General features: G+C 38.7%; 1 protein-coding gene across 12 annotated transcripts in view; it reads right to left on the bottom strand.

Annotated features, from left to right (window-relative positions):
* SYNE1 (spectrin repeat containing nuclear envelope protein 1) overlaps window positions 1-14,241 on the bottom strand; it is a 454,100-nt gene that overhangs the window by 252,251 nt on the left and 187,608 nt on the right. For all 12 annotated transcript variants that reach the window (XM_036871084.1, XM_036871085.1, XM_036871083.1 and 9 more), the window contains 8 exons: window positions 12,618-12,797; window positions 10,480-10,630; window positions 10,001-10,159; window positions 8,617-8,799; window positions 5,232-5,333; window positions 2,718-2,921; window positions 1,578-1,785; window positions 655-767 (listed from right to left, as the gene is read on the bottom strand). In XM_036871084.1, coding sequence (XP_036726979.1) covers window positions 655-767; window positions 1,578-1,785; window positions 2,718-2,921; window positions 5,232-5,333; window positions 8,617-8,799; window positions 10,001-10,159; window positions 10,480-10,630; window positions 12,618-12,797 — 1,300 coding nt within the window. The remainder of the gene's footprint in view (window positions 1-654; window positions 768-1,577; window positions 1,786-2,717; window positions 2,922-5,231; window positions 5,334-8,616; window positions 8,800-10,000; window positions 10,160-10,479; window positions 10,631-12,617; window positions 12,798-14,241) is intronic.

The following is a 14,241-nucleotide window of genomic DNA, read 5'->3' as shown; positions in this document are numbered from 1 at the left end:
TATTGCCATCACCCATTAGGCCACAAAATCCTCACGTTCCTCATTAATTTTCGAAAATTATTTTTACAAGACTTAACACAGTGCTTGGCTCAGATTAGTCGCTTGAAAAACCTGGCCAAAACTCAATTTGAACCTAGGCTCCTGTCAATCATTCTTACCTCTGCGTCACAATGGCCTTCTCTTACCAGAATTTATACATTTTTCATTGTCTGTAACACCTATAAAATCTATAATATCTATTGCTTTTATTTGAATATATCGTAGCTCCAAATTTAGATGATAGGTTATTAAAATACACAAGCCATGTCTTCTTTCTTAAAACTCCTTCATGATAATGATGTAAAATAGATACAATTATTTATGCTTTTACTGCTATAAAAATTGAAATTAGGTTTAGTTCTGAATGAATTCCAAAGAATGATCAACAGGCTAAAAAAGAGAGGAAAGGGATCTAGAAATTCTGAAATTCTAACATTTTCTCAACTTACTTTTCATATATCAACTATCTCCTTTTCGGTCAAGAAACCTCATTCTGTTAGGGAAGAAGAAAAATTTGAAGAAAATAAGGTTTGGGGACATAGATGATTTAGGTCTGACTTGAAGGCACTTGAGTGCAGTTGAGGGAAGAAGGAAAAGCAGTGCCAGCTTGCATACCTGAAGATCATGGAGCTTTGCCTCCAGAACTTTGCTGTCCCCAGTTCTATCTGATGATTCCTTTGCCGCTGCCTTTATTCCAGAAAACCACTCTTGAAATTCCTGCATAGACTCTTTGGAAAGTAACGAAAGTAAGAAATACATCCAAAACATTGAAAGAGCTTCCAGGATGACCACAATGAATTAATTCTGGCCTTCAGCCCATTGCATCTTGCCTTACAACATATTCCAGAAAGAAAACAACAACGATAATAATATAGAATATAATACAGTATGATCTATCATCATGACTGCTCATGGTAGAATTGAGAAATTATCAAAGATATAAGACTGAAAAGAAATTCGTATTCCTGACACGTGTGATTTCCCATTGTGTTTCTTTCTTTCGGTAAAGAAAGGTAATTGCCTGATCATGTCAGATTGAGCAACGCTCTAGAGGCGTTAAAGCCATTCCTATGGCAAAGGGAAGAACCATCTCCTCTGCCCACCACGCTGACTTAGAGCATCTTACATCCACACCAGAGCAGAGGCACAACTGTGTGGGAGGCCGAGTCAGGGACACATGACCAGCAATTTCCTGAATTACGTGGCTGAATTTCACAGCCTCTCCTAAGATCCAAGTTTACCGTGTCACTTCATCATAGCGGTGGGACTCATTTTCCACATAAATGAGCCCTACACACAAAATCAGATGGAGTTCAGATTCCTCAAGATGGCAGACTCCTACTCTCTTAAGGAGAAAAAGGAAGAATTCTGAGTATGGTGAGAGCCCAACCACAACAATTTGATTGCTCAAATCTCACCACACACACAAATTTAAAACGCTACTCTTGTGGAAAGTTTTCTGGCAGTTTCTAGGCAGCATTTGGTTTGGACCGTGTCTTGTAAACAAACTATTCACGCTAAGACCTGTCAGAGCTCACCATTGAAGTGTTCTTCCAGAGACTCCTGAAGGCTGGCCTGTGTCTTGGAGCAGGACTGGCTCACAGCCTCGTGTCTCTTTATCAGCCCTGTCACCGCACTGCCCAGGCTCTCCAGCTCCGCTGAATGGTATTTGCGGCACAAGCTATTGAGATTTTCTTGGGTGGAACTGATGCTGCTTTGCTGACTTTGAAGTTCTTTTTGTATTTCCTACAGAATAAAAATATGCCGTGAAGGATATTCATCACATTCAAGAGAAATATTCCATATACTCCACTCTGGAATGTTTTTTGGAAATTGGTGTTGTTGAAATCCACTCAATAGTGTATATATTTTTGTCGGACTTCTTTTTTTTTTTTTGACTATTTGTGATAGATTTGTGTTGATTCTTTCAGAATTTTGCCCAGTTCTCCTCGGGAACAACTGCGAACACTGTTGAGAGGTAGCTAGGATTTGGGTTATAGTTTAGGATTTCAAGCAAATTGAAAAGGTCTTTGTGGATTCCAGCCCAGGATCTTGGGTTTAGTTAGTCGATTAGAAGCTATTATATTAATGGAGTCACCCGCCTATGTTCACATCTTCCATGGGCTACTTGGGCTTTGTTTCAGGATCACAGGCCACATCAAAAGCACCAGTAGTTAATTTTAAAAGTGTATGTCCTTAGTCTCAAGTACAGTAAGAAAATATGCTAAAAGAGCACAGAACACATATGTTGTTTTCTCAACCATTTTTAAAAAATATATCCCTCTCAGGATGAAAGCAGTCATGCTGACCAATAAAAGTAATTAAGTGATGAAAAACTACTAGGCATTCAAGCTTGAAAATGTGTAGAAATTCAAACAGTTCTTCTATAGGCTCCCACCTTTTTATTAAAAAAATATCTTAACAAGTATAACCTATGAGTAGGTCCTATAGCAATGCGTGCTTTCTGTTTTTAGAATATTTGTCTTTGGTTTCTTACCACCTGCATTCAGTTCTCCATCTGTTATTTGCTTTGCTGTCTCCTATATCATGAATTAGTTGGTTTGGTGTTAACATGGGTAATTGAGAACAGAGGTTACATTTTTATTATAGTCACCGAAAAACAGGAGAACTAATATTAGTATTGAAGTGTAAACACTTAGTGACAGTTTATGACTTACCTTCACTTTTTTCAATCCTTCACAAGTCTCAGTTCGGGCACAGTTCATCAACGATTCTTCTAGTTTTGTCAGCCAGGTTGCAATGTCATTAATAAACTTCTCCACTTGTGCACTCTGAGAGGTGAACTCTTTCAAGGTTCCTTTTGCTTCTTCAGTAATTTCTTTGGCATGCTCCAGTTTCTGCCTTAAGTCGGCTTCTATAAACTAAACATAAAGTAAGATTGCATTAAAATCTGTGAAGACCAGAGCACTCATTCAGTAGGATTCCGTTCACGTGCAGCTTAACTGTAAAAATCGCAGAAGCCTAACGATGGATGCTAATTCAACTTTTCTAAGAAGGAAAATCAGTGGGTACAAGTTGCCGAATATCTTATGTAATGGGAAAATGGAAAGAGTGAAGATTACCGTTAACACTGGACTTTTTAAAGGGGAAGCTTTGACTGAGGTTCCAGGGAATCCACGAGATCCCGTTTCAAAAGCAGAGCCAGACTTACACAGAGTAACCAAGCTGAGGACCAAAAAGCTGTTCTTCATTCTCCCTGGAAATACACACTTTTCGCCCTGAAGTAGTCGCTACTCTGAACAAACACCACATGGGGATTTTATAATGAAGCAATGTCCCTTTTGTCTCCTGTTTAAAATATTCGGTGAGGCTGGTTCTTCTCTCCTCCCTGGGTGATTGATTTTGGGAGGGGCCTGAACTTCTCTGGCCCCACGCATAATGATAAAAGGACTTATAATCCTGACTGACTGCAAAGCAGTTTCAATTCCTCAGTTAGAACATCTAGTCCCATTTAATAAACAAAACTTTGAACTGAAAGTTAAGATATTTTTTCCTATCCTCAGCTCAGACCAGGTGCAAACAGGAAGCCTCCAGTGGAGAAAGGGGCCAAGTGCCTTTTTTTGTCTTTCTTCACATTCTTTCTACTCCCTGACTTTCTACAGCCTCTGACCCCTGCAGGCTTGGACAGGCAGGAGGTGGGTGACCACTCCTGGGAGCTGGCATCTCTGCTCTCCGGGCCGGGTGACAGTTTACCCTCACTTCTCTCACAGGCCTCGTGTGTGGGGTTTTCTGAGACTTCCCTCACTGCTGCCACCTCCCGCTGACGTCCCCTAGATGCGGGCAATACAGTCCCGTCTGGCTCTTCACTTTCTCCTGGTGCAGCCTGTGGGCATCTCTTTAACTCCTAGCTGCCGAGGCCTGTTCATCCCCCCAGAAAGCCTTCTTAGGTACCTTGAGATGCACACAAGTAATGCTCTCCTCCTCCTTTCCTTTCATAATTCATTTCTGGGCCAGAGGTCACACGCTGGCATTTCATCCCAGATGACTCTGGGATGCAGGCCACTCAAAACAATCATTTCTCCTTTGGCAGATACATCAGCAGTCAGCCAGCCTGTCTCTCACCCTTAAGGTCTTACGTGGCGGGAGTTAGATACTAGACTCCTGTGTCTGCCAACTGCAGGGGGCATATGCCATGCTCTCTAGACGGTACCGTCAAAATCCTTCTCATTCTGAGGTAAGGTGCAGGTGCCCCCATACTTCCTCCCTGAGTATAGGGGGGGGGTGTGTGTAAGAGAGAAACCGGAGAACAACAGAAGCTCTCTCTCAAAACCCTGCCTCCATCTTCACTCTGGCAAAGGCCAGCTGTTACCCGCTTATGCCCTTGACATGCACAAGCTCTCCTTTTCAGTTCTGTGGATGACCAGCATCGCTTTTGCCTATTCTTGCTTCAGGTGAAACTTCTAACCTTCTGGTACAAGTATATCATCCACCAACGATACTAACTGATAGATACACAGCCTTGGGTCAGAGCAAAAGTATAGGTGATCCAACAAGATTGACTCGTTAGCAAGAAACAGTAGATAAAGAAGAAAGAGGAAGACAGAAAATGAGGGCGGCAACAAATAGAGAGCTGAAAGTAATGAGTCAGAAGCCCTGGCCCCAAGCCCGGCGCTGGCTGCTCCCAGGCTCCCTCCGTGAAGCCGCCCAGTTTGCCTGGTCAGACCTGGTCTGCCTGGCCTGTCTCCTGGTTCCTGTGGATGTGCGCCATCTAAAGGGCCTTGAGGGGAGATCTGTGATCGTGGTCCCTCCAGACGCCATTACTCAGTAGACGGATTAGAAAAATGTCAATAAGAATATCAATATTCATAAATGTGGTTTCTGTTTCTGTCTAGGCTTAAGATGGTCCATGAGGCAAGTTGGATGCCACCACTTCCAAAATTTAGTAAGGAAAAAAGGAACGAATCTTATTATAATATTTGAGTTGGAAATATGCTAATTAATACTAGCACAAGGAATTCTAAAAATGTTAATATTTTAACCCCCGTATCTGATAACGTCTATGTGCTTGCTTGGAATTACTACAATGATAACAATAAGAATATACACGCACATATACATATACATGTAAATAAATACATAAAGTGTGTGTATATATATATATGGACATATATACACACTTTTTTGAGAGTGTATAGTATATAGAGTTATTACAAACTTGATTGAGTGCTTACCTGAAGATCTGGTGGTGTTTCTGGATTTTTAGTTAATTCTTTAAGATCATTAACTTTGGAATGAAGTTCTTCTAATCTCAATGCTCTCTTTTTAACTTCAGACTGCAAAATAAAAGACAAAGGGGAAAAACATAACTAATCAAAACACTGACATGTTATACTTGGCATTTAATAATTTCAAGCATTAACTCTGTCAAAAAGCCCCAACTTTAACCCAGGGTAAAAAAAGCAAAACAAAACAAAAAACAAAAAACTAAAACTAAAACTCTGCTTCATTTTCTGAGGACTCTCATTATTTGTGAACGTGTAAAAATGTCACCATTAACATTCACTGGGAATGTGAGGGAGTATGCAGAACTTTCTTTCTTCCTACTCTCTTTAATTGGAAAAAAATGCTCCCGGAAAAAATTAAACATTAACCGAAAGTCTTGAGTCAGCGGGGATTTTCAACAGACTAACTGTCGTTTATTTATTAGCATTAATATCATTGGCTACTATGGCAGCATTAAAGTCTTGAGAAAGCATTTCAAAACAAATACACATCAGGAGTGACTCTTAATTACTGTAGACTATATGTAATATAGAAGAAATATTTCAAATAGAAATTTAAAGGGTGGTTAAATAGAAATCAGGTTCATTAGGAAATTGACATCTAACATTTTGACTTTTGTCTTCTTTTTTTTTTGGCACCAACACTAACACAAGAAGAAGAAAGAATAATCAATCATTATGGAACAAATTAGGTGCTTGGAAACTTCATTAGTTATCTGGGCCCATGAAGGAACATTTTTTTTTTTAACATCTTTATTGGAGTATAAGTGCTTTACAATGGTGTGTTAGTTGCTGCTGTATAACAAAGTGAATCCGCTACACATATACACATACCCCCATATCCCCTCCCTCTTGCGTCTCCCTCCCACCCTCCCTATCCCACCCCTCCAGGTGGTCACAAAGCACCGAGCTGATCTCCCTGTGCTCTGTGGCTGCTCCACGAAGGAACACTTTAATAAAATATCCCTCTCAACTTAAATGTGGTATTTTGGTGCTTTGTAGACACTAACAAACCTCCTGATGCCTTCAATCTAGAAAGTGATTTACTTGCCCAGTAAGAATTAATGAATTGCCTGCCAGGCCCACTGGCCTTCCCCAGAAGCAGCCTGGGCAATTAAGGAGTCACCCCTATGCAGCTAAGCTTCATTTCCTGCACCGCAGCAGCCATGACACTGCTGGGCACCAGGCTGAATCCAGCTCTCTGATTTTAGTAGCTGGTGCATCACAGAGCATAGCATAAAAAACCCATCTCTGTGAGTGACTGAACCTGGACATAATGAACGTGGCTGAGGTCCACTGGCTCCCTGGATCCCAGAGGTCAGTAGTAGGCGTATCCTCCAGGCTGGCTGAACAGCTGGCCCTGATCTGTAGCATTTACCACCGTTTTGAGCTACAGCATGATGTCACAGAACACGGAGCTGGAAGCACCATACAGGTGTACACGTTCTATAGTATTTCCATCATATGGATATAATAAGTGTCAATAACTCAAGAGCCAGATAACAGTAATTGTCAAATAATAATTAGGAAGTGATAAGTTTGGGGAATTCATTACTTTCATTTTTAATACAACTTAATGGTACAGTTATTTACAATTTAATTTTTAATAATGGTCGTGTTTATCACTGGCTCACAAAATTCCTGAAAACGTAGTGACTTTTGTGAGCTGGTACAAGCTGTGCTCCAGTACGCACCACTGTTTGAGCTGTTATGTTAATTTAACATCAAAGGTAACAACTAAAGAGACTGTGGGATCCCTCTCCTGACTGTACTTTTGGTCTGGATAATTCCCTCTACTTCTGTTTGCTCTTAGAAATAGGAACAATCTATAGAATGTTCTTTGGGTAAATACAGCCGATAACTTAGGCAATACAGATGATTCAACCACATTTTATTCAGACTGCAGTCGTTCTTTCATGTGTCTGTCATGTTCCAAACGTGTGCCAGGCCCAGCACTGGGCCCTGGAGCACAGGATGTGAACAGTCTCTCCCCTCACCAAGGGCACAGTCAGTCCCATGCTTTGTGAAACGGGTTACCTCTGCTCACTCTATTTCCCCTTACCCTACTTCATTTGTCATCATAGCCCAATTACTGCTTGACATTTTACATATGATATACATTGTAATGTAAATAACATAAATACCATAAGGGTAGTGACTTTGTCTGTTTTACTATTAAATTCTCAGTGCCCAAAACAGTGCCTGCCACATTTTAGGTGCTCATTGGGAATTTGATGAGCAGATGAATAAATGAATGCAAGAAATGGGAGTTTAAAAGAGGAATTTAAAATAAATTGGCCACTAGAACTTTAAAAGCCCACTTTCCGTGGGAATCTGTGACCCTCCAATCTCCAGTTTTCTTCCACTTCTGCAAAGGCAGTGGAAGAATCCAGCACCTAAGTTAAGTGTTCAGGACCCGTGGTAAGTACTCAGTAAACATTTTGTTTGAATGAGGAAAAAATAGACACTAAATATCATTAGATTACAAACATTTTCAATTTGGTTTTCTGATAGGAAGGTGCCATAATCTCAGATGAATGGGACAAATTGTAGATTTTATGAATCTTTACTTTTCTACTAATACTTTAAGAGCCCCAACTAAGAAATGATAAAAATGCAAAAAAGAAAACATCCCTCTTGGGCTTCCCTGGTGGCGCAGTGGTTGGGAGTCTGCCTGCCAATGCAGGGGACATGGGTTCGAGCCCTGGTCTGGGAGGATCCCACATGCCACGGAGCAACTAGGCCCGTGAGCCACAACTACTGAGCCTGCGCGTCTGGAGCCTGTGCTCCGCAACAAGAGAGGCCGCGACAGTGAGAGGCCTGCACGCCGCGATGAAGAGTGGCCCCCACTTGCTGCAACTAGAGAAAGCCCTCGCACAGAAACGAAGACCCAACGCACCCAAAAATAAATAAATAAATTAAATTAAATATAAAAAAAAAAGAAAACATCCCTCTTATCCATAGCCTAATCAACTTTCAAGTAAACAGCAAAAGACAGTAAAGAGTTTTATTACACTTATTATGTGTCTTGAAAGGAAGAATGAACTTTACTTTTTTTTTTCCAGTGGTTTGTTTTCTTTCTTTCTTTTTTTTAAATTGAAGTATAGTTGATTTACAACATGGTGTTAGTTTCAAGTATACAGCAAAGTGATTCAGTTATACACAAATATATATCTATTTTTTCCAGATTCTTTTCCCTTATAGGTTATTACAAAATATTGAGTATAGTATGTGTCTTAAAAGGAAGAATGAGCTTTAATAAAAAAGACACAATTTTTTATACTCTGGTCAATGATGTACCACAAGCTCACATATGAAGGTAAAGTCATTTTACCTCAAATTCTTTCAGGAATTCTTCTGCTTTGAGGCTGTTATTCAGGTTGCTGATGCTTTTGGTCAGCTGTGGAACAGAATTGTTTGCCCATCCGTCGATCTCATCTTTACTCGTAAGTACATCATCCCAAATGGACAGGCCTACTCTCAGCCTGTCCATGTTTTCCTCAATTTTCTCTGATATCTGGGATAGAAAAGAGAGGCCATATCATTAAATCTGAGGCTTTCAGATGCTCTTTGCCCATCGAAGTATTAAATATGTCAATGCTTCTTTCATATTCTGACTGAAAAACAAAGTTTTACAAAAATTATTATAATCTAATTAGTGCTCCTGGCTCAAGTAAATGCTAACCATTACATAAAGTATTTCTGTCATTAGGAGAGTTGATTGAATTTTGATTTTCATCTGTAAATTGGAAAATAATAACAGGTCTATTGCAGTCTACAATAATATAACTCACTCTAAGGTTTAATTTTACAGGATAGGAGTCTAGCTAGGGCAGTACTGTATTTATTTTTGAAAATGACACAATAAGCCCTTTTATTTGTAATGCTGAGATATAAAAATGTGCATAATTAGACTTGGACATATTTATAGAATAAGTAAATGCACAGGAGAACAACCTACTCTGCATGGTTAAAGTATTATTAGTATTACTGTTTAACAATCTTCCCATAATAAGAATACCATTTTAAAAGTGGAGGCAGATAAGGTTTTCTGAAGTCCCCAAATTATTTGATTATAATATGCAAACATCAATATCTAACTTCAGCAATTTAGCTTAAGTAAGGGAATCTACTGTAGGTTAAACTTCTGAACCTAAATATTGATAACAGGGGAGCGACAGAATCACAGGAATTATGAGCTGGAAAACAATGTAAAATATGTATGGATTGAGAGGTAGAGTTTCAGAGAGATCGAGTGACTTGTTGTATGGGCACATAGCTAGCAAATGACAGAGCAAGAACTAAAAGCCAAGGATATAAACTACAAGTCCAATGCTTTTCAATGCACAATTATAGTCTCATTACTTTAAATTATTATCCATTATTGTTTAATATTCTGGAATATGTTTATCAATTATTCTTCTATTTTATCCATGATCCCAAGGTTTGGAAAAGAAAAACATTTAGAGTTATAAATATGTTATGATTGAAGCTATCAAATGAAATTCTAGAAAATCTGCCAATTTAACAAAATAAAGCAAATAATGTTTAACTATTTCTAAATTGTATGTGAACACTATTTTTTTTAGAGTATCATTTTGAATTTAGCATTAAAAGTTAAAAAAGGAAGTCACATTCCTGAATAATCCTTGCCCAAAAATGTGACTGAGAAATGTGAATATATAAACTATTCACAGAATCCCAGGTGATGAGCTTACATCCAGCCATTTGTCCACAGTGCTTTCCATGTCTGTTTTCACCAAGATGAAATCACCACTGTGAATTTTCTTCAGCTCAGACAACAACTGTTTTCCTTTACTGGTAAAATCATCCAATTCTTTCTGTTTATTACACATTTCATTCTTGGCAGTTGCATGCTATGGACATAAATGTTTCCTTAATTAATAAAGCAACCAGAGATATGTCAAGAATTTATAACCATTTGCCTCTAAGAAATTTAATTCATGGTTGACCTTATGCAGAAACCACTGGTAATAATGAACTATACAGATATATATAATTTTCTCGAATTGCTAGAATCCCAGGATATAAGTATTCCTAAAAAAAAAGGTTGAGCTTGTCAGCATGAATTAGCTATATCTAAATATACTGACAAGAGTTTTATAGAGAATGCATTATGAGTAAAAACAAATCTACTAACAAAGTCTAATAAAATAAATACATCTTGAATTATTACCTTTGATAAAGCCCACTTAAGGTCCTCCTGATCTTTTACAGTAGTTCTGGTTACAATCACATTGCTGGCATTTTCTAGGACTTTAGTAACAGCTGACTTCAAATTCTGATACTCTCTCATTAAGTCAATAAGTCCACAGCATAGACCCTGGCTGTAATGATTAAGAAAATACATCATTTATTGTCACATATCAGGATAGGGAAGAGTTCCCCCACGATTGGACCTGATATATAACTACATAAGGGTACTCTGATAAATGCTGGAATCAAGGGAAAACCTATTTCCACCTACTGGTGTCAAAAGCATTCTGGCCAATCTGACTTAACCCTAATGTCCAAAATGTTCTCCATGAATGAAGAATCCACCTAGTCATTAAAACAAAATCTGTTAAATTTTTTAAAAAGTTATCTGTGATTTAATTACTTCATAGTATGTGAGTTGAGGGGAAGGAAACCCACTCCTCCCAAAAAAACCCAAAAAACAAAATAAACAAAAAATACTGCTCAATAATTAAAGTACAGGGACTTCCCTGGTGGTACAGTGGTTAAGAATCCACCTGCCAATGCAGGGGACACAGGTTTGAGCCCTGGTCCGGGAAGATCCCACATGCCGCAGAACAACTAAGCCCGCAAGCCACAACTACTGAGCCCATGTGCCACGACTACTGAAGCCCGCATGCCACAACTACTGAAGCCCACGCGCCTAGAGCCTGTGCTCCGCAATAGGAGAAGCCACTGCAATGAGAAGCCCGCGCACCACAGCGAAGAATAGCCCCTGCTCACCGCAACTAGAGAAAGCCCACGCACAGCAACAAAGACCCAACACAGCCAAAAATAAACAAATAAATAAATTTATTTAAAAAAAAACATTAAAGTACATATGAGATTTTCTTTTCCATTTCAAGAACACAAATTTTCATTAAATATGAATCCCCCAAGAATCGTCAAAATATAAGATAGTTTTTGTTCATAAGAGTAAAATGCCTTTGAGCAAACAATTCTTCATCCAGAAATTTTTCAAAAGAAAGAGGTGTGCACTAAGATTTGGGTAAAATTATATCCTTCACACCATTATTTGTAATAGGAGAAAACTTAGAAATAACCTAAATGTTAAAAATAGGCCAATAAGTGAATAAATTGTGATACATTCTTATGATTGAATACTGTGCAACCTATAACAAATCACAATTTAGGAGAATATTTAATAACATGGAATAAAGTTTTTGCAATATGGTTAAATTTTTAAAAGCCTATATTAGTAGTCAACAGTATATAATAAAAAGCTTATGTATACATAAAAAATTAAATATGAATGTTACAGATGCTTTATTTGTAGTCCCCCAAACTGGAAAGATCCCAAATATCCATCAGTTGGTGAATGGATCAACTGTGGTACACCTAGTAAATGGAATGTCATTCAGCTATAAAACTAGATTGGTCTCTGTGGATACATATCACAATGTGCACTGAGCTAAGTAAAAGAGGTATTTAACCAAGTGTAGTAAAAACTTATGTATACACCAAAAAATGAACATGAGTGTTTAGATATGCTTTATTTACAATTGTCCAGACTGGAAAGAACCCATTTATGTGTGATTCTGAAAAAGATGATACTACAGAGACAGAAAAATGATCAGTGGTTGCCAGGGATCGGGAGTGAGGGGAGGGATTGATGACAGTGAGACATAAGGGAATTTTTTCAGGTGGTAGAACTGTTACTGTGAAATTTGATAGTTGTGATATTTACACAACTGCATGAGTTTGTTAAACTTCTACAGTTTAAGGGTATACACTTAAAAGGGTGAATTTTACTGTATGTAAAACATACCTCAATTACAAACAAATACAACAAAATGAAAAAGAAAATCAGGGGTTAAGACTCTCCTGGTGGCACTTTGTAACTGTTGACAACTCTGGATTTTAAGCATCAAATTTTGTATGTAATTGTTATCTCAAGACAAGTTCCTCAACAAAGTTCTGTAGGACTAAATTTTTAACATTACTAAATAGACACAGAATACCTAAGTTGGCAAAAGATATTAAACGCTTGATCACACCAACGCAAATCAACAGGCAATGGCCCAATATCATAAATTAAGTAGAAAGTTAAAAACAAAAACTGAGAAGTTTTTTACTTACTTTTCATGAATTAGTTTTTTGGTGTCATCCCAGGTAACCTCTAAGCGGTTTATCTCCCTGTCGACTTCAGGTGCAAAGACTACATCTTTCTGAGCAATTTGCTTAGCTTTGTCTTTCAACCAACATAGTTCATGCTCATGAGAATTCAATTCATCTTCTAACTGATTGAAAACTCTCAACCTGCAAATTAAAATGTTATTTTATCATTAATTTACTAAAGGTAGTGAACTAGTATTTCCTTTCCATAAAGCATGCATATTGGTAGCTAGAAAAGCTTTTAACACAGCAATTCATGTATATCAACAGATAAAGATGTTTTTAAAGTTAACTTTGCATAATTCAGACTGTACCTTAGAAAACATTTTAAGTCATTCTTACTATTCACCTTCAAATTGCTATTAAGTTTGTATTCTCTTTCTATTTTGCTTTGGTGGTATAAGAATTTTGACTAGGGCCGACATTGGAGGTAAAGTAGGTGAGTATTTATCGCAAGGTCATTGGTAAGAAATTCTTCTGGGGACTTCCCTGGTGGTGCAGTGGTTAAGAATCTGCCTGCCAATGCAGGGGACACGGGTTCAAGCCCTGGTCTGGGAAGATCCCACATGCCATGGAGCAACTAAGCCTGTGTGTCACAACTACTGAGCCTGCGCTCTAGAGCCCATGAGCCACAACTACTGAGCCCACGAGCCACAACTACTGAAGCCCGCACGCCTAGAGCCTGTGCTCCACAACAGGAGAAGCTACCGCAATGAGAAGCCCGCGCACCGCAACGAAGAGTAGCCCCCGCTCTCCGAAACCAGAGAAAGCCCGCGCGCAGCAATGAAGACCCAACACAGCCAAAAATAAAAATAAATAAAAAAGAAATTAAAAGAAAAAAAAAGAAATTCTTCTGTGCCATGAAGTTCGACTCATATTAATAGTAATATTTAAAAATAAAACTTTACCTACTTTTTGAAAAGATTACCACTAGAAAATGATCATGGGTTATTTTGGTCCTTAATATATTAATATTTGAGTATTTGTAAAAAAAGTGGTCACAGAGAGGCAGCCACTGGCTCTTCTGGTTCTTGCATTTTGGTGTAGTGCTGACTATACGCATTATCCCATTTAATTCCCAAAGCAAAGCGGCCAGGAGCAGGCATTATCAAAATATCTCCGTTTTATAAGAAGAGAGGTGATTTGCTCAAGGTCACCCAGTAACACATGAGTATGGTATGACTGGGATTTAATGATCAATCGATTCCAGGCAACATTTTCCGTAGCCTCTGTACAACCTTGGTGAGTTCAGCGTTGTGGGTACTGACGTGGCTCTCGAGCCCAGCCCAGGCCTCCTCCAGCAGTTTTAGGATCTCCCGGTCTGCTGGAACTGAGCCTCCGAGGAAGGGCCACGCAGCACCAATCCTACCGCTTATTTCCTGGGTGAGTTCTTTGCCACACTTGGCTCCTCCTTCTACCCTTACTCTGGAGGCCATTTTTCCTTCCCAAATTTTATTCCCTTTTGTAAATTTATTGCTAAACTAGTCAGATAGCTTATTGCCCATGAGGCATATAACCTCAGGAGGCATTATCACCTAACCAAAGCCTTAGCTTGATGTTTGATTCTGGTTAAAAGGAAGCAAATGGC

Source organism: Balaenoptera musculus, chromosome 12 (assembly GCF_009873245.2).
Source record: "Balaenoptera musculus isolate JJ_BM4_2016_0621 chromosome 12, mBalMus1.pri.v3, whole genome shotgun sequence".
NCBI lineage: Eukaryota > Metazoa > Chordata > Mammalia > Artiodactyla > Balaenopteridae > Balaenoptera > Balaenoptera musculus.
The sequence above is the reverse complement of the archived record's forward strand: the minus strand, read 5'-3'. Positions and strand labels throughout refer to the sequence as shown.